The 23,236-nt window shown below is 38.3% G+C and overlaps 1 protein-coding gene and 1 long non-coding RNA gene across 4 annotated transcripts in view; one reads left to right on the forward strand and one right to left on the reverse strand.

Annotated features, from left to right (window-relative positions):
* The window catches only part of mbd5 (methyl-CpG binding domain protein 5), a 169,438-nt gene that overhangs the window by 58,416 nt on the left and 87,786 nt on the right, over window positions 1-23,236 (reverse strand). For all 3 annotated transcript variants that reach the window (XM_062966335.1, XM_062966342.1, XM_062966348.1), the window contains 3 exons: window positions 8,011-8,674; window positions 2,604-2,706; window positions 729-909 (listed from right to left, as the gene is read on the reverse strand). In XM_062966335.1, the coding sequence (XP_062822405.1) occupies window positions 729-909; window positions 2,604-2,706; window positions 8,011-8,123 (397 nt within the window). In that variant the 5' untranslated portion in view covers window positions 8,124-8,674. The remainder of the gene's footprint in view (window positions 1-728; window positions 910-2,603; window positions 2,707-8,010; window positions 8,675-23,236) is intronic.
* LOC134294763 (uncharacterized) lies at window positions 18,951-23,019 on the forward strand. The gene is made up of 2 exons (XR_010001456.1): window positions 18,951-19,617; window positions 22,581-23,019. It is a non-coding gene; the product is annotated as an uncharacterized LOC134294763 (long non-coding RNA).

A 23,236-nucleotide genomic window follows, 5' to 3' on the forward strand; every position in this document is an offset into this window, starting at 1 on the left:
CCCCATGGTCAAGCTATGATACAGTCCTTGAAACTTTCCCCTTAAGACCCCAAGAACCCCAGTCCTTCCATAGTTTTAACTGAAGAAAGATGGCTTAGAACAATCAAACTTTGCTTCTGGACAGTAGGGCTCAAATCCCTGCTCATCTGTGGAAATTCACTGGGTGGCCTTGGGCAAATCATACTCTTAGGCTCAGAGGAAGGCAAAGGTAACCACCTCCTCAACAAATCTTGCTAAGAAAGAAATCCTGTGAAACCTTAGAGTTGTCATAAGTCAGAGATGACTTGAAAACACAAACCAAGAAATGCCACCCAGTGTGGCAGCTTCCCTTTTAAAATCCCACAAGCCCCCAAACAGCTAAAAATAAGCCAAATGCTGCCCCCATATATACAAACTGAAAGTAGATTCCAGACCCTTGCTCCCATCCTTCTGCAACTGCCTATTCTGCACTAGGTTAGGTGATTCTTTTCCCAAGAGTTTAGGGTAGGGAGGCGGATTTACAATTGGTGGGATGATTCTACAAGATCTATCGTATAAAGGCATTAAAACCTCCCTGTGCGATTCAATTGTTCATTGTCACTTTTTTGTTTATTTGGCTGTATCTCCTCCATATATTGATACTGTATTTAGCAATATATTTGGACATTAAGTCTATTTCCTTATTACTTCCAAAATGATGCACTTCAACACTGAATTTCCCATAGAGAGCAAAGAAAAGCCCAACTTACTTGTTCCACCACCAGGACTTGTTAGAACCAGTGATGGGTGGGGCACTTCCATACTTTTATGAAGTGTAGCCACAGCAATAATTTTCCGTTTATGAATGCATAGCTTAGTAACATCTTCATCCGCTTTGACATCTTCAGCTGTTCTTTGTGTCACAGCAACTCCAGGATCAAAATTAAACACCTTAAAAATAATGTCAGTGCCACAGTGTTAGGAGCATTTTCATTGTGGTTTTAACACAAAACAGTAGCAATCCTCAGTGGCCCCTTCTCAGGTTGCTCAAATGGACACAAACCCTTCACCATGACACTGTTGTTTTAATATTTTTCTCCCCATTCTATAAGGCTGAAATGCTCTTTTAAGCCATTTTTATAACAAGAAGTAACTAAAAGTCAGTTACAGTTCTGACAAAAGATCTCCCAGGGTGTAGTAGCAGTTTGTGGTGGGTGGGCATGCAACCCTGAGTTGCACTCTCCCTACTCTGGTCGTAGGGGATTATCATGGTTGGTTGAACAGTTCTCCAGAACGATATAGTGCTTCAAATGGTACTTTGCATTTCCTACTACACAACAGAATCCTTCTGGGCCATCACTACATCACTCCTTTATCTACTCTGAATTTATTAAGCATTTCAACAGACATTACTGTTTATTGAAAAGAGGAGAATGTGGGGGGGGGGGGCATCCTAGTAAAACAAAACAGTGAGGCAGCTCCCAAAGTCTTTTGCCATACATTGCATCTTCCAGACCTCCAATTATTGGGGACATCTTTTCCCTAAAAATCACCCAACGTGCACTATATGGCTGCAATTAGTTAAGCTCTCTACACACTTTCCCAATACCACCAACACCTTCAAAATTATCTATAAACTAACCAAAATTACATCAGGAGTGGCATGATGTCACTTCCACAGAGCTGATCATTCATTGGTTTAGACTGTAGACCATGTAGTGGGGGTGGATCTTGCCCACTATACAGTTGTCATTGTAGAATTTTTGCAGTAAAAAACAACCACAAGATTTTAAAAAAGAAATTCCATGAAAAGTACACCTATTTGAAATCCCAGCCAGCCTGCTATGCTTCCTTCTCTTTTTAGGATAACTCATCCTCATCTCCCCAACTTGATCATTTCTCTACATGGAACCATTCACCTTTTCATACCCACAGAACACATTCAGTCCTCATTAAAGTTTTTATTTGTTTCTTTTAGTTTTAGAGATAGTATCACAAAACTGGGTGCTCTTTCAAGCTTATTAATACAGTAATTCCCTATTCTGCACAGATGGTAACATTTTGGCTGCATGAGAACCCATACTTGGGGAATGAGTTCACTAATAGTATATCAGATTTGGAAAAGTTGATGGAAAGTGTTGCCCCCACAGCTGAGACAGAGGGGAGAACAGCTACAGTTCTCTTCCAGTGCAATCCCTGTAAATGAAATTACCATTATTAAAATGAATAAGATGCCAGATGAATATAAGGCTCTGAATTTTTCCCCTATTTTGGCAAAAAAACACTTTTATATGAGTACATATGTCTGCACAGCAATTGCCTTGACTCATTTTTCTCTCTTAAATATAACTGTGTAGAGCTACCAGTTAATGTGAAGCTCTGCTTTGATGCTCAAAAAGACAGAAGAACAGATCGTTTTTCCCTTTAAGTGCCACCACAGAATGTGGAAATAAGCTGTGTCTTGAAATCAAAGAGATAAACTCAGTCTTCATGACCTATTAAACATGCAGTCTTCGTTTTGTTTCAAAAGAATGTCTTTTAAAATTGAATCCACTAAACAAGAGATTAAATTTTTCAAATGTTCTAATCTATGTCATCAGTTTTCAAGAACACATATGTACACATTTTCCAACATCTCATTTTACCTTAGGAAGGATGAGGGGACATTCCAAACCACACTTGCATGTGCCATCAGTCAGCAGGTAAGTTTTAACCTGTTCCAAGCAGGACAATAAAGACCCACTAGGACTGAAAAAAAGGGAAGTAAACGCAAATACATTAATCAGTATTGCTTGAAAACAGTTTCTATGCACAATATACAAGTAGCAATTTATAAAAATAAGATGTTCTTCACCCTGCAGCAGTGCTTATAAAAAGTAAGAAAAATTCAATTTCTGTTTAAAACAATATTTTAGCAGTTTTTCATCTACCCTACATTTTACCATAAGAATTCAAAGCTCAATATTTCAAAGTTGTTATATTGTTCTCTTGGGCATTGCAGGATACCAGCTTTTCTATTAATGTATAATGCACTACATAATTTAAAATGCATGGAAGAAGTGCAGAACTACTATATAGTCAACCAGTGATACATTTCTTATTGTATGGAAAAGCCTACCTATAGCTTGAAAGTAACTAGCCAGAATTTCTTTCTTCAGCAATAAAGCTACATTATGTAATAATATAAATGACAACAAAAAGGAGTGAAATTATCCCTTAATATATTACTGTAATGCAGCCAGAGATAATTTCACTTTTTTTTTGCAAACACAAGTATAACTGCTTTTACTTGCTTTGATAATCCTCAGAGTACAGTTATGTCTAACCTATAGCCCTGTAGATGTTCTGGGTTTTAGGTCCCAGAATTGGACAAGCTGCTCAGGGCTTTTGGGAGTTGGGAGTCCTAAGCACCTGGACACCACTGATGTACCACAGTCCGAAAGAGTCCGAAAAGAAATATATATATAGAACAGTTATATTAAAAAAAGAAAGAAAAAAGATAAAAGGATACAAATTAAAATGTTTCCTTTTGTGAACTTCCAATCCACATCCTTGCCATCCATGATGAAAATAAGTTCTGTTTCTATTGGTATGTTGTACTTTATTGTGAATCTGCTTCCCTATGTGCCTAAAATACTTATTTTATCCCTTCTTTATGTTATTATTGATTTCTTCTCTTTCTTAATATAATCCAAGAAAGGTTGCCAATCTTTGCTTTTCTTCAGTAGCCCTTGTTGTTTTGTTACTAAACGCCACTTTTAAACCACTATGGGTTACAGCATTTTAAAAAGAACTAATGAAAAAAATCCACTCCACTTCTGAACAAGAGGAAAGTCAAGTTAATATTTAAATATTTAAACTATAAGGGAATGTACAACTGATCTTGTTAGGGACTGTGCAACTGAAATGGGAATTTATTAGTTTTGAAAGGTAAAGTTCAAATCTTTGCCTCTATCTCTGATTTCAAGTTGTGATTTTCTTTTTCTTTAAAAAGGAGACAAATTTAAGCTTTTATTCCTGCATGGCAGGGTTTGAACTGGTCTCTTCCAACTCTCTGATCTAGATTATGCTTACTTATGTAAATTCTTATGTGCAACGATACTGTGCTGGTTAGATAGCCTATATAATGTTCTGTGTCCTTACGTAGGAAACATCTAGTAAATAAATTTTGCATTGGGCGAATATGAAGCAGGAGAGTGCTTCTGTCATGCTTTATTTGCTCTCCTCAATCTCTTCAAATATTGGTAGTTTTGATGGGTTTATGAGAAGAACAAGTCCAAAGAAGAGCTGGGAACAGAACAAAGGAAAATTGTGTGTCCTGTACAATGGTCCACCCACTTTGATCTCGGCAGCCTGTGAAAATGTGCAGTTGTCACGACTCATGGATAGAACAGGGTCCTGTTTTTGACAACGCTAAAAATTTAGAACCACAACAATACAACATGTCAGAACAATTCTTCATATCCTTCCCCAAATTCAGTGCCAGGGGCTGGGAAATAGCTCACTTCCTTGTTCTATGTGTAAGAACTAAATAGTTAAAAGACTGTTATACCACTTTTAACTTCCACAACTCTGTTCTATGAAATCCCAGGACATGCAGTTTAGGGGGAGGTACTTAGAATTCCTAGCCAGAGAGTTCCTCTAGTACCTTTGACTAAACTACAACTTCCACAGAATACAAGCACAGCAGTTAAAGCAGAATCATAGCACAGTAAATATGTGGAATGAAAGGGAACTTAGTGGACACTAAACAGAATCTCTGCTCAATAGCACTATTAAAAACACCCTGGTATAATACACACATTACTTGTACATGATATAAACTGACCAAAACTACAGAATTAACGATTCAGTATTTTCAATTAAGTAATCAGTATTTTTAATCATTTTATATGTTATTATTTAGGAATAGGGTGCACATGTCACTTCTCAATAAAAATCCATTTTTTAAAACTTTTATGAGCTTGGTCTTTTTGAGGGTTTTTAAAATTAGAATCTTATAAATCGTAAATATAAATTATTTTCATGAAAAGCAACATTAACATTCTAGTGGCGCAAGCTGTGGTGAGCTGGTGAGCAGCCAGCTGCAGCCAGCTGAGACCAATCACTCTGACCAAGAGGTCATGAGTTCGAGGCCAGCTCGGAGCCTGCGTTTGTCTTTGTCTTTGTTCTATGTCAGGGGTCCCCAAACTAAAGCCCGGGGGCCGGATGCGGCCCTCCAAGGTCCTTTACCTGGCCCCCACCCTCAGTTCTATTTATTTATTTATTTATTTATTTATTTCCAACATTTATATCCCGCCCTTCTCACCCGAAGGGACTCAGGGCGGCATACACAATTGGCAACAATTCGATGCCTACACATAATGAAAACATAGCAATGAAAATACAATTAAAACAATATAAAAATATAAATATAAGTTTTATAATATATTTTATATCAGTTTTAATAATATAATATATTGTATATGCATATAATATTGATAAAAATATTAAAATGTTATACAATATAATACTAATAATACCATATAATAATATTAATTATATGTTATATATTACATATAATGCTAATATTGTGCTTTGCTAATAATATAATATATTGTATGTACATACAGCTGCTCTGAGTCCCCTTCGGGGTGAGAAATGTGGGATATAAATGTAGTAAATAAATTTAGTAAATAAATAAATAATTTTAGACTTAGGCTCGCCCAAAGTCTGAAATGACTTGAAGGAACACAACAACTACAATCCTAATTAACTTGACTATCTCATTGGCCAGTAACAGGCCCACACCTTCCATTGAAATCCTGATAGGTTTATGTTGGTTAGAATTGTTTTCATTTTTAAATATTGCATTGTTCTTTCACTGTTGTTGTTTTCCACTACAAATAAGACATATGCAGTGTGCATAGGAATTTGTTCGTATTTTTTTCAAATGATAATTCGGCCCCTCAACAGTCTAAAGCAGGGGTCCTCAAACTTTTAAAGCAGAGGGCCGGTCCACAATCCTTCAGACTGTTGAGGGGCTGAATGATCATTTGGGGGAAAAAACCAAACAAAATCCTATGCACACTGCACATATCTTATTTGTAGTGCAAAACAACAATAACAATGAAAGAACAATACAATATTTTAAAATGAAAATAATTTTAACCAACATAAACCTATCAGGATTTCAATAAGAAGTGTGGGCCTGCTTCTGGCCAATGAGATAGTCAGGTTAATTAGGATTGTTGTTGTTGTTTTGTGTCTTCAAGTGATTTCAGACTTTGGGCGAGCCTAAGTCCAAAATTATTTATTTATTCATTTACTACATTTATTTACTACATTTATATCCCACCCTTCTCACCCTGAAGGGAACTCAAAGCAGCTGTATGTACATACAATATATTACATTATTAGCATAGCACAATATTAGCATTATACTATATTGAACTATACCACTATACTGTAATATTATATGCAATATATAACATATAATTAATATTATTATATGGTATTATTGTTAGTATTATATTGTATAAAATGATAATGTTCTTATCAATATTATATGTATATACAATATATTATATTATTAAAACGGATATCAAAATATTATATTATAAATGAGGACGAGGGCCAGGTAAATTACCTTGGAGGGCCGCATCCGGCCTCCGGGCCTTAGTTTGGGGACCCCTGGTCTAAAGGATTGTGGACCGGCCCTCTGCTTTAAAAGTTTGAGGACCCCTGTTCTATGTCAAGGCATTGAATGTTTGCCTTATATGTGTAATGTGATCCGCTCTGAGTCCCCTTCGGGGTGAGAAGGGCGGAATATAAATACTGTAAATAAGTACAGTAGAGTCTCACTTATCCAACATAAACGGGCCGGCAGAATGTTGGATAAGCGAATATGTTGGATAATAAGGAGGCATTAAGGAAAAGCCTATTAAACATCAAATTAGGTTATGATTTTACAAATGAAGCACCAAAACATCATGTTAGACAACAAATTTGGCAGAAAAAGTAGTTCAATACACAGTAATGCTATGTAGTAATTACTGTATTTACGAATTTAGCACCAAAATATCACGATGTATTGAAAACATTGACTCCAAAAATGCGTTGGATAATCCAGAACATTGGATAAGCGAGTGTTGGATAAGTGAGACTCTACTGTAAATAAATAAATAGAAGTGTGCAAGTCTAGAGTTTGAAAAAAAACCCTCAGTTTTCCCATGCCACCACTGCCTGAGGTTGCCTCTATTCAAAATTTTACATGATTTTTCTGTACTTCTCTGCAACATACAGCGTGATATTGAATGGTAGCAAGTAATGCATTCAATGGAATTGCAGGAATTTATTTCCACAAGTGCTTAAACAATGGGAGGATCACAGTCACTCTCTTATTAATTCAAGTAAGGGCCATTTTTTGCTACCAAATGGGTAAAACCTGTAAAAAATATAAGCTATATACTGCCCAAATACCCACTCACCTCCAAGTACATTGGCAGTTGTGAATTAACAGGAAACAGCTATTAAAGGTCAAACTACATATTATACCAGGCGGCAGATGAAATGTCACACGTTTGAATGTACTTCATCCTAAACAGACACACACACTTTATTTATTTATTTACTGTACTTATACCCCACCTTTCTCACCCCCAGACATAAACATACTCCTCTCCATTAGTGAAAAGCCAGCATGTCAGGAATCTAGTCTATACATCTTTACTGATGTACGAGCTTTCTTGAAGAAATAATTCTGTTTATAGGAAAAGCATTCAAATCTATAACTTTTCATCTGAGGCTGGAATGCCTCAAAACATAGGGTAGCCTAAACCCAATCTAATGTAAGGCACAATTAATCTAAATGCTGCTGCACAGAACCAAAAGGTGAAGGATCTCAGAGGAAACCATAAACAAGGCAGTCATCAAATGTTTTGTATAATAGATCACTGAGTAGAATGAATGCCTTCTAGGGCTAAACAGGACTTTTAGCTATCAAGTAAACTCACAGAATTACTTATTCTGCATTTAAAAATACTCTAACACATATAATAATAATTTTTTTACCTAATATAGAGAACTCCATGTTGATCCACCCTCCGTTGCCAGCCAACCGGGACCTGTACTGTCGGTAGCCCTCCATCTTTGTCCCCAACGTCACATTCCTTGCTTCCATTCATTTTTAAAATTCTGCTTGTGACTCCTCAAAGATATCAACAATGAGATGATATCATTTTATATGTCTTCATGGCCTTCTGAAGATGGCCATACAGTACAGTAATTCCCAGCGTGTACAAAGTGCATTGGGAAATTTCTGGCTCACTCCATGAAATCTCCCATTTTGCTGACAAGTCAGTTGCCCATACTGATTAATATCAAGTATGAAATGCTTTATTCCTTATATAGTCATACGGACAGCCTAGTTGGGTAAAAATGAATGTTTCCAGCTTGGGAAAATCATAATTCATCAATGCTCTGTTACTGGCCAGGAAGAGAGATTTTTTCTTAGTTCAACAGCATGACTCCAAATTGATCATTGTCTAGGTGAATTTGCATTTTGAGAAAATAAGTATCATTTTTCCAGGTGAAGCACAACCAAGATCTGCAAATATTAAATCCTTTTTAAATGCCACAATCTTTTTGTTTTCTTGTCCTCTTCCATTCGTTGTCCAAGATACTCCTGGACATTCCTTGTGATTCTCTCATGATGATACAGCTTCAATGTTCAAACCTAAAAGGAAGAAAATATAAACTATTAAAATGTTAAACTGATACTATCAGTATCAAAACAATGACACGTCAGTAAGTACTATCAAAATATATGACTTATCTATTATGACTGGTGCACTCAAGAAGTTGGATAACACTAAAATTACACTTCTGCTACATTTTTCAGCTTTCTCCGATGCAAAGTCTAAATGTTTGAATGATTAAGTTTAAACTGTACTTACTACAGGGATTGGCCTAACAAGTTTTGTTGGACAGCTCTAATTAGCCTTGAAAAGCGTGAAACATGATGTCAGTATATCTTGTAAGAACATAATAAGAGCCCAGAGCATATCTAGACCAACATTTTGTTTGGAGGCTGCCTCAATGGGTGCAACTATATCCCTCTTGTTTTCTACAGTAATTGTATGTACCCCCCCCCCCCCAAATGTATACACCCTCAACAGGATTAAAGATTCTAATAGTAGTGTCACATATTTACAAGACAAACATGATGTGAGGTTTGCAACTCTGTGCTTTAACAATACAAGCAGTGAATTGTAGGGATGACAATCTGAACATCTTACATAAAATTGCAATTAAAGATCCAATTTGTAACTCTGATTTAATATTGATAATATTATGTATTCACCATATGTACTATTAACTGTTTTTAAAGTATATACAATTTTATGAAAATCACTATAGCTACAGTTTTTTAAAATAGTATTTTTTTCAATCACCTTTCTCACAGAACCACCAGTGGCTTATCATAGAACTCAAGGATTCTAGAGAATCTTGATTGAAAAATCCTATCCTAGAGGAATGTAAGCAGGTTGCAATGTAATGCAGTTTAACATACCTAGTCCATGTAATGGATCTTTGACTCCATGCACTTGAAAAATGAGACCCATAACTTGATGCAAAACAAAGGTAAAGGTAAAGATTTTCCCCTGACACTAAGTCTAGTTGTTTCCGACTCTGGGGGTCAGTGCTCATCTCCATTTCTAAGCCAAAGAGCCGGTATTGTCCGTAGACACCTCCAAGGACATGTGGCCAGCATGACTGCATGGAGCGCCATTACCTTCCTGCCAGAGCAGTACCTATTGATCTACTTACATTTGCATGTTTTTGAACTGCTAGGTTGGCAGAAGCTGGGGCTAATAGTGGGAGCTCACCCTGCTCCCAGGATTCAAACTACTGACCTTTCGGTCAGCAAGCGGTTTAACTTGCTACGCCACTAGGGGGCTCCATGCAAAACAAATTAAGGGGTAAATCCCTGATGAAATACTGCTCCAGGCAATATATTAGGAAGGAACATAAATCAATCTGCCTAAAACAGGGAACTGCACACTGTCCATAAGGATGACTTCTCATCCCCTCTGAGTGGACACTCTTACTCACTATCAACATATTCCCTCTGTAATGAGTCAGATAAGAAGTAAGTGCCAACCACAAGGGTTAGAAACAGGTGGAAGAAAACATGGTGATGCATTTTCTACTGCTCCCAACCAAAATATTGTGAAAGAATATAGAACATTAGAAAAATGCAGCTCTGAGTCTCCTTGTTTGCTTATGCAAAACTCTGTACAGTCATTTCCTTTTACTATCTTTCACCACCACACCACAAAGCAAGCGGTTCACACACTCTGCCTAGAAAGTCCCAAACTGGGCTGTCTCCACATTTAAACATTTGATTTACGAACTTCACTGACTTTTAATTAAAAGGCTAGGGGTTGGAATTATCTTGCTAATTAATTAGCTAAGTTATTAATTTACTACATTTTCCTAGCAATTTCCCTAAAGTGAGTTCCTAATTAGCATTGGAAAAAATATTTTAGTTACTGCTTTAGTAAAGCACTGGAAAGTTATGCTAGAACAGCCAGTGTGGTATAATGGCTCAAATGTTCAACTGCGACCCAGGAGAACAGGGTTTAAATCCCTGCTTGGTCATAAAAATCTGTGATGTGGCCTGGGGTAAGTCACTCTCTCTCAGCCTCAGAGGAAGGCAAAGGCATAAAACCTCTGAGCAACTCTAGCTAGGAACTTCGTAATAGGTTTGCCTTACAGTTGCCGTAAGTCAGAAATGACTTAAAGGCACACAAAAAAGCAACATCAATTATACCAGTAACCATGCTGTTTTGGGAGTTCTAGGAATGTTGATCTAAATTGTAACTTGTTCAAGCTCAGGTCCTAATGTTACAGGAAGTGGAGAGTAACCAATGACTGAGGAATGGCTGCAGTTTCAGCACAAGTTTTAAATGTGCAAAGGCACTCCTGGCTACTGCAGAAACCTGGGTCTCACTGAGCCTTGTATCTTCAGGGGGAGTGTAACCCCATCCAGCACAGGCTGGATCTGTATTTAATGATCTGCCTTCTGACTGACCAGGAGCACCTCTGGATTACATTACAATTTGTTTGCCATCATTCAGTCAATTACTGATGACAAATACTGGTTTAGGGTCAGGACAGTTTCCTTGGATTCAGGTGGAAAGGAGTAGTAGATGTCGGTGACATCTGCATATAGATGGCACCACACTCCAAAACTCTGGATGACCTCTTTCCCAGTGGTTTTATATAGATGTTAAAAAGCATGTGAGGGACATAAAAGAGAGCTGTGACGTCAGCAGCCAGGGGTTCGAACAGGAGTTCCCCAGCACCACCCTTTGGGTTGACTCCTCCAGAAAGGAATTGATTTACTATAAAACAGATCCTCCAAGTCCCATAATATAGGAGAATGTATCACTTACTTGAAAATTGACTTTCAGGGGAGTGGTATATTGCTCTGTTGTAGCAGAAACAACAAAGACTCTTGTCAAATTTTACCAACTTTTTATTTACACGGACTACAACCCATTTTTTCAGATGTGTGGGGTAGAAAATTAATGTGTGCTTTTTTTAATACTGCTTCAGAACTTTAAAAAAGTACATTTCAAAGAAATAAATATTAACCATAAATTCCACATTACAAAGATCAAACATGTACAAAAGCCAAATCGCCATATTCTTATCATGCTAAGAAACTGTGAGGCTGTGCAGATAAGGCTGGGTCAGTTCTCAGTTGTTCTTATTTAGGCTTACAGGGCAAAGGAGTTTGAAATATGAAATATTACTAAAAAAATGAAAACCCTTCCACAAACCATAGGCACTAGAGTAACTAGGAAAAGATCTGGCACCCGTTGTCATTCAGTGGTAAAATACTGATAATTCATTGGACTGAGTAGAGTGCACAAACTCGCACATCACCATTTCAGAAGTTTTTACTAATGTCTGTCCTCAGTATTTAATAATATTGAGTAGAGACAACATTCAAGATCTTCCTATTATGGTATCTGTGACTTGTGAAGTATGATAAACAGCAGAAGTAATGCCCATAATTGTCTGTGGGGAATGTGCTTATATATGTGCTTATATACATATTTTGCCAGTACCGTAAGTTGGCACAAAATGCTGACTTCTTCAGCTAAGACTGTCATCTTTAGACCAAGTCTATTTTTTGTCAAGCCTTTTAACCTTGAGAAGCGTTTGAAGTTGGACTGCAGACAGCACCAGGGTTTTAGCAATGTAAAAATAGGAACATGTGTGTGCTTTTAAGCATAAGCCACTTAGCATTAAAATTTCAATTTCCCCCTTCCTACCTTCAGGAATAAATGCTGCAAAGAACACAGGAAGACCCACAAAATACACATACTGAATAATGCCAGCAATGGTATCATAGAAAGTATTCATAGTGCTCCCACAACCTTCCAAATGGTAGTTTTCTGTTCAAGGATGACAATACTACCCTTTACACACACACACACACACACACACACACACACACACACACACACAGTCTATTTTCAGTGGGTGCTGAGGAGGAGTGGGGGAAAGACAGCTTATTACTTTAATGTAATTACTTTAATATAATATAATGCAGTGTAATTGGGTAGGGTGCATTATGGCATATGAACAGAAATCACGAAGGCTTTCCAACAGAGCTTTCTTGCCTATACCATTTTCAGTGTATATATAATTCAAATAATCATGCATTTCCCAATTAAGTTGTTCTTTCATAGCAAGTAGGGCTGGCCTGTATTTATTTTCCACAAATCTTCTTAAGATAGAAAGATAGACCAGAAAATTATTATTTTTTCCATTTTTCTTCGGGGCCTAATGACTGATTCTTTCATAGCAAGTAGGGCTGGCCTGTATTTATTTTCCACAAATCTTCTTAAGATAGAAAGATAGACCAGAAAATTATTATTCTTTCATGTTTCTTCGGGGCCTATTGACTGATTCTTTGAAAGTAGATGATATATTTCCAAGCTTTATGCCACATTGTTGCCAGCAACCAGTGACCAGCTAGTACCCCCCCCCCCTTCAAGGGTTTTTTAAACTGTATTTTATTAAATACACAGGTAATATATCTTAGCCGATGTACCATGATATTAACCATGCTATTAGGTAAAGGTAAGATATGGCCTTTTTATTAAGGCACTCACTTTTTAAAATGTAACTTGGTCTCATCAAAATCATTGAGGATTTCTTGCTATCCAAAACAAACAGCTTGTTCTGTTCCAAAGGTTCAAATAATATTAAATGGTAGCTATGTGCTGGGTACATAGCTTCTGTCTCTATTGTTTGAGAAAGATTTATGGAATTAAGCTCCCATCCGTGAAGATTCCCTTCTGAGTATGGAAAAGAAAATATTCTCCATCTGACTGGTGTTTATTTAAAGCTGCAAAAGCCTATTTTGTTTGCATGCGCACACACGCACTTGCAAGCATACAAACACAGTATGAGCGAATGCCTAATGTAAAACCATGCAACTGCAAGAATAGAAACCTGAAAAGAATAGGATCTGAAAAGAAAGACTCCTATCCTATAAATTTAGCTAATAAAACAAGGTCTCAACCGCCACCAGGTTAAATGGTTCTCTCTTGTTAATTTAGGTTAGTTCAACTGACTCAGCAAAATATTGGAGAATGAAGTAATGAAAATCGTAGATATATTGAGGCCATGTTTTGATTATAAATATATACTGAATTCATCTGCAATTTAAAAAGCAAGTCTGAAATGCAATCTAATAACTTGAAGGCATTGCTAGGCATATAAAGGTTTACTTGAAAATACATACACTTTTGTGGCAAAGCTATTCACAGAACATACATATAGTAAATTCAGTTGCTAGGAGTGAGTATAACCACATGAAAGATAGATGTGTCTAAGACTGCAAATTTAAATAGATGTATTAGGTCATGAAGTCTAAGTAAGCATGCTGAGGACCAGGTTATCCTTCTGTTCCTAGATAGATAAATTGTAGATTTCAAAACTGTTCAAAAAACATAAGCTTCTTATGTGGAAATTTTCTTCATGTATGGTGATTCTTAGTATTCACTCTGAGATTAAGTCAATATATTCTGCAGAGGCTCAGAAATAGGAAGTCCTTTTTGAAGATTTTAGGCTGAACCTGGCTTTCAGGCCCAGGGCGAGAGCCCTAATGCCAATTAAGCACTGCATAAAAGGATCTGTTTACAACAAATTTTGATGTATTTCACAACAAATAATAGTTATGTGTTAACAAGAATCATGAGAAATTACTATATTACTGGTGTAGCAAGGGCAAAAGACACAACCAAATAGTCACAGAATAGTGCAATAAAGTATCAGCCACATATTAACAAAATCTATCACATTCTATATTTTTATAGAAGTTTGGGTTAGAGTATTTTTAAGGCAGAAAAAGAGGTTAAATAAATAGTAATAACTATATATTCTCAAATAGAGTTGAGGGCAGGGTTTGGGGCCAAAATTATGAATTTTGAGATGACCCACGGTTTACTTGTGGGTGACTTTGTGTAGACAGGAATGCCCAATGCTGCCCCAGGGGGTCAGTCCTGGCATTCAAAAAGTCCAGAGGTTGTGTCACAGTTGAGAAAGTAAATGGGATTGATACTTCTTTGGGGTATTCCCAGAATGGACTACGCTCTTGCTTTTTGCCACACTAGGTGGAGAAGGGGGTGGTGACTTTTTCATTATTTTTTAAAGAATTAAGTACAGTACTACCTTAACCCGTGGATAAGTCACCTAAGGTTTTGGGATTGACTTATTGACTAAATTTTTAAACTTGTACACCAGTATATACGGTACATCAATTTTAGTTATTATCGCACTTTAATATACTGTTTTCTTTACAGGTCATTAAACTAAATATGTAGATTCCTGTCTCATTGAAGTACTCAACCCAGTATAGAGCTAGAATACAAAGAAACTCATTTTGTCTACATACCTAACAAAATCAACTGTCAGTTTGATCCAAAAACCACTGAATCAGATCTGCTATTGGAACATCAATGCTTTTTTTCTTACAATATTCATGACCATTTTCCAGTTTTCAACTATATAATATAAAAACCAATTTGAAAAAAAATGCAGTCATGCAGAAAGAACACAAAGAATTAAAGAGTATAAAATTATATCAAATTGCCTTGCTTTGCACAAGGAGCACTAATAGTGCAGGGAAATAATAAGTCATTCAGATCGAGCCACTGTGCAAGAATACGATATATCAAAAAAATATAGAGGGATAGTAAATTAAACTTGTAAATTATGCTTTTGTGCTAAAGTACTAGGGCATGTGACCAAGCTATATTTAGAAACATAGGATATTTTCCTGGAGTGCTGTTCTTAAAGTTGTTTACTGAAACATTCAGGAAATAATCAACAATTTCATGAAAATTCTGCCATTAAAGAGTACTCTTTGCATAATTGGTAACCTATTAATGCAAAATTAACTATTGAGAACCTTCTTGAAACTCTGTATTAGTGTAAATGAGTTCATTTTATCTAACTATCATGAAGTTGTTTACAAAAAGATTCCAGTGGAGCTTTACCTATTGAATGCCTAATGCTGCAGTCATACAACTTATCCCTCAGAAGCTCCCAATGAATTAGACTGAAAAAAATAAGCAAAGTCCAAAACTCTTCCCTGTACCAATAAGCAGTGCAGAAAAGTCCATCTGATTTTGTCTTTAATAACTGAAGTATCCAGGAGCAGAAGTCAAGGGCAGTAATGGCCACAGAATCATTACAACTATTTACATGTATTTGCATTTCATAAATAAATATGAATAATTGTGAATTTTTGGGAAAGATCTCCATATATGATGCTAATTCTGGTTCTATCTTATATGAATTTAAGAATTCACTCCTAAATCGATACAAATACTGCACAATACTTAAGTTAAGTTAAATTAAGGAGGCAAAAGACAGTAAGCATTGCAAATGGAACTCTGTAGTACATTTAGTCCTGAAAAATAAAGGGTGAAAGGAATTTGTGTGGAAGAACTGAGTATCCAGAAATAAAAATGCACAATCATTTGCAATGCTCTCAATGTCAAAACCAGGAACATTACTTATTCCAATTACCTCCATTATCAAACAAATTAAGGACATTATCACACATGTCCTAAAATGGGTTCTTCCATGGTAAGCCCATCTTGGCTAAGACAGGAACATGCCTGTCTAGCACCTTTTCTTATTGAACAAATCCTTTTTGCAGGCGCTTTGAGCTTGTTTACCGCATGTGCAGGAGGGTGGCTCCTCCTCATCTGTGCTGTCTCCATCTTCATACACCGTTGTCGTCTCACTCATTCAGTCGTTTTCAACTCTTTATGACCTCATGGACCAGTCCACGCAGAGCTCCCTGTCGGCCGTCACTGCCCCCAGTTCCTTCAAGGTCGAGCCAGTTACTTCAAGGATACCGTCCATCCATCTCGCCCTTGGTCGGCCTCTCTTCCTTTTTCCTTCCATTTTCCCCAGCATCATGATCTTCTCCAAGCTTTCCTGTCTCCTCATGATGTGGCCAAAATACTTCAACTTTGCCTCTAATATCCTTCCCTCCAGTGAGCAGTCGAGCATTATTTCCTGGAGGATGGACTGGTTGGATCTTATTGCGGTCCAAGGCACTCTCAGGATTTTCCTCCAGCACCAAAGTTCAAAAGCGTCTATCTTCCTTCACTCAGCCTTCCTTATGGTCCAGCTCTCGCATCCATAGGTCACTATGGGGAATACCATTGCTTTCACTATGCGGACCTTCGTTGCCAGTGTGATGTCTCTGCTTTTCAGTATTTTATCGAGGTTGGCCATTGCTCTCCTCCCAAGAAGTAGACGTCTTCTGATTTCCTGGCTGCAGTCTGCATCTGCAGTGATCTTCGCGCCTAGAAATTATTATTATTATTTGTTATTTACAGCATTTATATTCCGCCCTTCTCACCCCGAAAGGGACTCAGGGCGGATCACACTACACATATAGGCAAACATTAAATGCCTTTTAACATAGAACAAAGACAAACAAACATAGGCTCCGAGCGGGGCTCAAACTCATGACCTCCTGGTCAGAGTGATTCATTGCAGTTAATTGCACTGGCTTGCTCTCCCGCCTGCGCCACAGCCCGGGCTGTCACGGCCTCCTCGTTTTCTCCCTCTATTTGCCAGTTGTCAATTGGTCTGATTGCCATGATCTTGGTTTTCTTGATGTTTAACTGCAACCCAGCTTTTGCACTTTCTTCTTTCACCTTGGTGATAAGGCTCCTCAGCTCTTCCTCGCTTTCGGCCATCGGAGTGGTATCATCTGCATACCTAAGGTGGTATCATCTTCATACATGCCCCCCCCCCTAATTTTTTAAAGGATAAGATAAGAACAGTTGAACTTTTAGAGTCTGTGCACCACTGAGCTGTCCTCTTTTCAGTTTCAAAGCTTCAGTGATATGCATATTAACTTTTTTTTTAATGAGCACATTGCAATGTTTTGGTATTGTGTTTATTTGGCAACTGGGAGGTGTATTTGAAGGGTTTTTTTTTTTTGGCTTTCATAAGAGTCAAAAGCATGCACAAGTGGAGAGTTCTGAAAAATAGTCTGGCCTTGAAAGAAAAGAAAACTGGGAGTGATCAGGGGAAGAGAAAGGATTGTTCTTCCTTTGCAGCTGAGAAGGAGAGTATTTGGACTATCTGGGGGAAGGAGGAGAAAGGGTTACTTTTTGTTTTTTGCAGGTGGGAAGGATAGAGATTGAACGATCAAAGCAGAAAAGGTTGTTTTTTTTCCTTTGCAGCTATGAAAAAGCAGGCACAAACTGGGGGGGGGGGGGAGGCAGCATAGGGAATATTTTTCATTAAATACAACTTCGACATGACGTGAAACTTGGTTTGGGATGAGGTTAAAATGTGGTAAATGTGCATCTCTTATCTGGAATACCACAATCCAAATTCCAAAGTACAAAACATTTCTGGTCTCAAGCAGTTTGGATAAGGGATACTCAATCTGTGTTGATAAATCTTGTGAAAGCATAAAGAACAAAATTTGTTGTTAACTGATGTCATGTAAGCTTTGACTTATGGTGATCTGACAAATAAAAGACCTCCAAGTCACCCTGTTAAAACCCTGCTCAAGTCCTGCACACCCAGTACTATGGTCTGCATCTGTAATGTCTTCTACCTTACCAAGTGCTATTGTCTTTTCTAGTGAGACATGTCTTCTCATGATATATCCAAAGTACAATAATCTCAGGTTAGTTACATATCTTGGCTTCTTGGAAGCATTCAGGCTTGATTTTCTCCAAACCCCACTAATTTGTCTTTTAGAAGTCCACACAGTTCCTATGTAAAGTACAAGGCAAGGAAGACTGAGGTGAATGTCATATATGAGCCCTCAAACATACTCTTCACTTCCCATCCAATCGACAATTTTACTTACAGTCTATCTCTGCCTTTGTTTCCAGAGAAACTCAAGGAATATTCAAATCAAAGTGCTTCCAGGGGAAGACATGACAGGGGTTCTTAATACAAGCTAAATATTCTTGGATAAAGAATTATCATAATGCTTAAATTTGTTTTGCTTTCAGAAAAGGCATAGCTGCTACTCAGGCATTCTTGAAGCCATATCCGCAACCTGGAACCTCACATTCCCTCAACTCCCAAACACTTTTTTGACCCTGACATTTTCCAAGTTTTTTTTTTTTGCCTTACTTTTATTTGGTCAAACCTCATTCCTTGTTCAGAAATTTGCATCCTGTCCAGAGCAGGATGCTATAACGGGGACTTGGTGTCAGGTCTGCTGAAACAAATGTGCAGCAGCAATACTTAGCCAACTGAATCTATAAATTCAAACTATAGGTGCATTTTAAATAAGCCAAATGTTTGCTACAAATCCATTCTTATCTTCAAATAACTCTGCCCTTTTAAATCTTCTATATATATAATAAAAGTGAAATCGGAGTATGTATCAGCGTTTTGACTGGCCTGGCGGAATATGCGCTCGCGTTTTGATTGGCCTCGCAGAATATGGATCAGCTTTCTAATTGGCCAGCCGGAATATGGGCCAGCTCTGATTGGCTGCCACTTTCACAGGCCACTGGGATCGCTGAGGGAAAAACTACTACCAACTGGCTTCGTTCGGCCTACTTCTCTCCTCAGAACGATGCTAGCTCTGGGAGAGTTAACAGCCTCGGCCTACACTTTGGTAGCCTCGGCTTACACTTTGGTAATCCAAAACACCACTGCCACCACCAGAAAGGCCGGACCTGGACCAAACCTGACACACATCACCCCATGAACCCACTGACAACGGATGGCCCCCTTTGGCCCCTCTGCTGACATGTTTAAGGCCTTCCAGGCTGGCCCCTCGCTGCTAGGCCGAAAAGGAAGATGCCATCTTGCCTCAGCTTTCAACTTCTTTGTAAGGCCCTACTTGCCTCAAAAGACAGCAGAGAACATTGTTATTATCTTTTTAACGATATGCTTATGAACACTTCTAGCCCCCAAAGCCCCAATCCAAGCCTCCTTTGATCATTTTGCTAACACATTTCAGGCCTTGCAGCCTGGCTCCATTGTGCTAGGCCGCAAAAGAGGCAGCCATCTTCCCTGTTCCACATGGTTCCAAACAGCAGCTTTTGCCTGTGTCTTTTGGATACAGCACTCTCCTTCAACAAGGTAAGGCGGCAGTACGTAAATACTATTCACAGCAGACTAAAGAGAAAATAATGACTATCTTTTTATTCTTTCCTTTTAAGGATCGTTTACTCCCCCCCCCCCCCCCAGTTTTTACTGAGGCAAAAAACTACCACAGAGCAGGCTTTGGCCTACTCACTCTAACAGGCCTGACACATACAGTCCCCATGGCCTACTACACATCCGGGCCCTGTTTGGAGTGGGATGGACCATGGATGATGGACTTGCATATGGGAGTTGTAGTTCACCTGCCCCACTGAACCCTGCTATTATGTTTTATTTATATGGTGGATGTTAGCACGTGGCTTAATGACCTTGCAAGCCACTTTGGGTCCATTGCAGAAAGGCGGGGGAGAAATATCAGAATTAAATAAATACATAAATAAATAAATGTCTCAATGGTATGTATGGTTGGAATGACCTTCTGTCGGGAGGGCTTGAATGGTCTCTTCCTTTGTGGCAGAAGGGGCTGGACTGGATGACCTTCAAAGACCCCTTTCAAATCTAGGACTCTATCTATCTCCCAATCGTATGTATGACTGGATGGCCATCTGTCAGGAGGGCTTGGATGGTGTCTTCCTTTACAGCAGAAGGGGCTGGACTGGATGACCTTCAGAGACCCCTTTCAAATCTAGGACTCTCTCTAGCTCCCAATCGTATTTATGACTAGATGGCCATCTGTCGGGAAGGCTTGGATGGTATCTTCCTCCATGGCAGAAAGGGGTTCGACTAGATGGCCTTTGGGGCCTTTAAACCAGGCATGGGCCAACTTGGGCAGGTGTTGTGGACTCCAACTCCCACAATTCCAGAGAGCCTACCCCATGATGCGCTTTATGTCCTGGTGCCGTTTGCAGGATGATGGACCATGGGTGATGGGATATGTAGTACTTTCAATCGCTACGATTCCCACAGACCACTGCGATGCCCACCAGTGATGGAACTGGACCAAATTTGGCACACAGATGGGACATGCAGTACCTTCACTCGCTTCTTGAGACCACAGCAACTGCTACATATGACAGAACTGAACCAAATCTGGTATATATATCCCAAATGACACACTTTATATGTTGCAGCAGTTTGGGGGAGGATGGACCAAGGACGATGGGATTTGCAGTACCTTCATCCAATTCACCTCCCACAGGCCACTGTGATTCCCATGAATGATGAAACTGTACCATACTTGACACACAGGTGCAATGTGGCCCCCTTTACGCCCTGGTCCAGTTTGGCGCAGGGTGGGCCATGGATGATGGGATTTGCAGTACCCTCACCCAATTCACCTCCCATGGACCACTGTGATACCCATGAAAGATGAAACAGTACCATACTTGACACACAGGTGCAATGTGACACAATTTATGTCCTGGTGTGGTTTGCAGGAGAATGCACCAAGGATGATGGGATTTCCAGTACCTTCATCCAATTCACCTCCCACAGACCACTGTGATGCCCATGAATGATGAAACTGTACCAAACTTGACACACAAGTGCAATGTGGCCAGCTTTAAGTCCTCCTGCCGTTTGAGGAAACAACTGACCAGGGAAGATGGGATTTACAGTACCTTCACTCACTTCCTCAGACCACTGCAACCCACACCAATGACTGATCAAGATCAAACTTGACACATTGCGTCCCCATGACCTACTTTACATCCTGGCGCTATTTGGAGGGGGATGGACCATGGACTTACATATGGGAGTTGTAGTTCACCCATACCAATTGAAGACAACTGACACTGGATCGAGACTAAACTTGGAACAAAGGCAAACAATTCCATTCTCAAATAACCCGGGCACCGCCGGGCCCCCAAGCTAGTAATGTATAAAGTTAATAGAAGAGGTACATATACATGACCGACTCAGTTCACTACTCAAATCTTAGAAACTCTCACCTACAGGACAACTAATAAACAAACTTTTCTTTATATTGACCATAGAGTTGTACTAGAAAACTAGGAGAATATTTTTTAATCAAATCTGCAAAGTCAAACCTGCCAGTGTGGAGAGATGGCAGTATACTACCCTTGGGGATAGCAAGTAAACATACCTTTTAAGACCTTTTAAAATATATATTTGAAATGAAGTGCAAGTAATTTGAATTTTTGTAACAGACAGCAAAGATACAGGTTTGTTTTGTTTTTTTTCCAAACGGTTACCATTACATACCTGCTTCATTTATTCCAGTAACCACTCTATATGGCAAGGGATACTAAATGGTTAGTGTCAATTTTTCAAAATGTATGGTTACACTGGGATCTGAAACTGGGCCTTCCTGAATTTCTGTCCAGTATTTAAAATGTTTCTTTATGCTGGCTCTCAGTTTAAAGCAGAGTTTCATTGTATATAAGACTGCTGTTTACTTGCTTTTTCTTGCTGTTCAGTCAATTTAAAAAATGTATCACTTGTAATTTATTTTTTTTAATATCAATGCACGGTACTTTGTTTTACATCGTGAGGACAAAATATTTCTGTTTGGAAGGATAATGTTAAAATGTTTCAGTGGATTGCTGGCTGAAAACAGGTCCTTAAAAATATCAAAATGATATTATGGGCCAGAAACATAGATAGACCCATTCAAATGTATGAATGGGAATCAATTTGGAACAAAAAAATTAAATATACGTATTCAGTAGACATGAAAGAAAATTGGCTTAAACTTATACATAGGTGGTACTTAACACCTAAAAAAATAGGTCATATATATAAGAACGTAAACAATAAATGCTGGAGGTGCAAAGCCCAAACAGGATCTTACTTCCATATGTGGTGGAAGTGTAAGAAATTGGACAGATTTTGGACTACAATTTTGGAGGAGAGCAATGACATATTAAAGACAAAATTCGTAAAAAAAAACCCCGAATTACTCCTGTTGGGCCTCTATGACCCCAAGGACAGAATTGACTCTAATACCGACAAACTTTTCAACTTTTTTATTACCGCAGCAAGGCTCCTAATAGCAAGACTCTGGAAATAGACGCAAGCACCGACGAAAGAACAATGGTTGGACAAATTGATGGAAATTAAGAACATGGACCAATTATCTTTTTTGATCAGGAGAAGTAACGGCAATACACTGAAAGCTACTGACTGGTCTAATTTTGAGGACTACTTAAGGAATAAATATATAAAGGAAAAATGATTGACTTAACGAACTGAGAAGAACAAAATCGGAAGTCAAACCACCTACCTCCCCAACCCCACCTCCCCTCCCCTATAGTGTTCACCCCCTCACCTTTAAACCCTAAACCCATTCTCTCCCCCTACCCTATTCATGTGTATTCTCCAACTCATCCCCATCCCTAAAAGTGTTACTGTTTGTTTTCCTTGTTTGTCTCTTTTTTTGAGGAAAATCACAATAAAAATTATTTCAAAAAAAAAAAAGACTGCAGTTTACTTGCTTTTTCTTGCTGTTCAGTCAATTTAAAAAATGTATCACTTGTAATTTATTTTTTTTAATATCAATGCACGGTACTTTGTTTTACATCGTGAGGACAAAATATTTCTGTTTGGAAGGATAATGTTAAAATGTTTCAGTGGATTGCTGGCTGAAAACAGGTCTTTAAAAATATCAAAATGTCTGCCAACTTAACTGGAATAG

Source organism: Anolis carolinensis, chromosome 1 (genome assembly GCF_035594765.1).
Source record: "Anolis carolinensis isolate JA03-04 chromosome 1, rAnoCar3.1.pri, whole genome shotgun sequence".
NCBI lineage: Eukaryota > Metazoa > Chordata > Lepidosauria > Squamata > Dactyloidae > Anolis > Anolis carolinensis.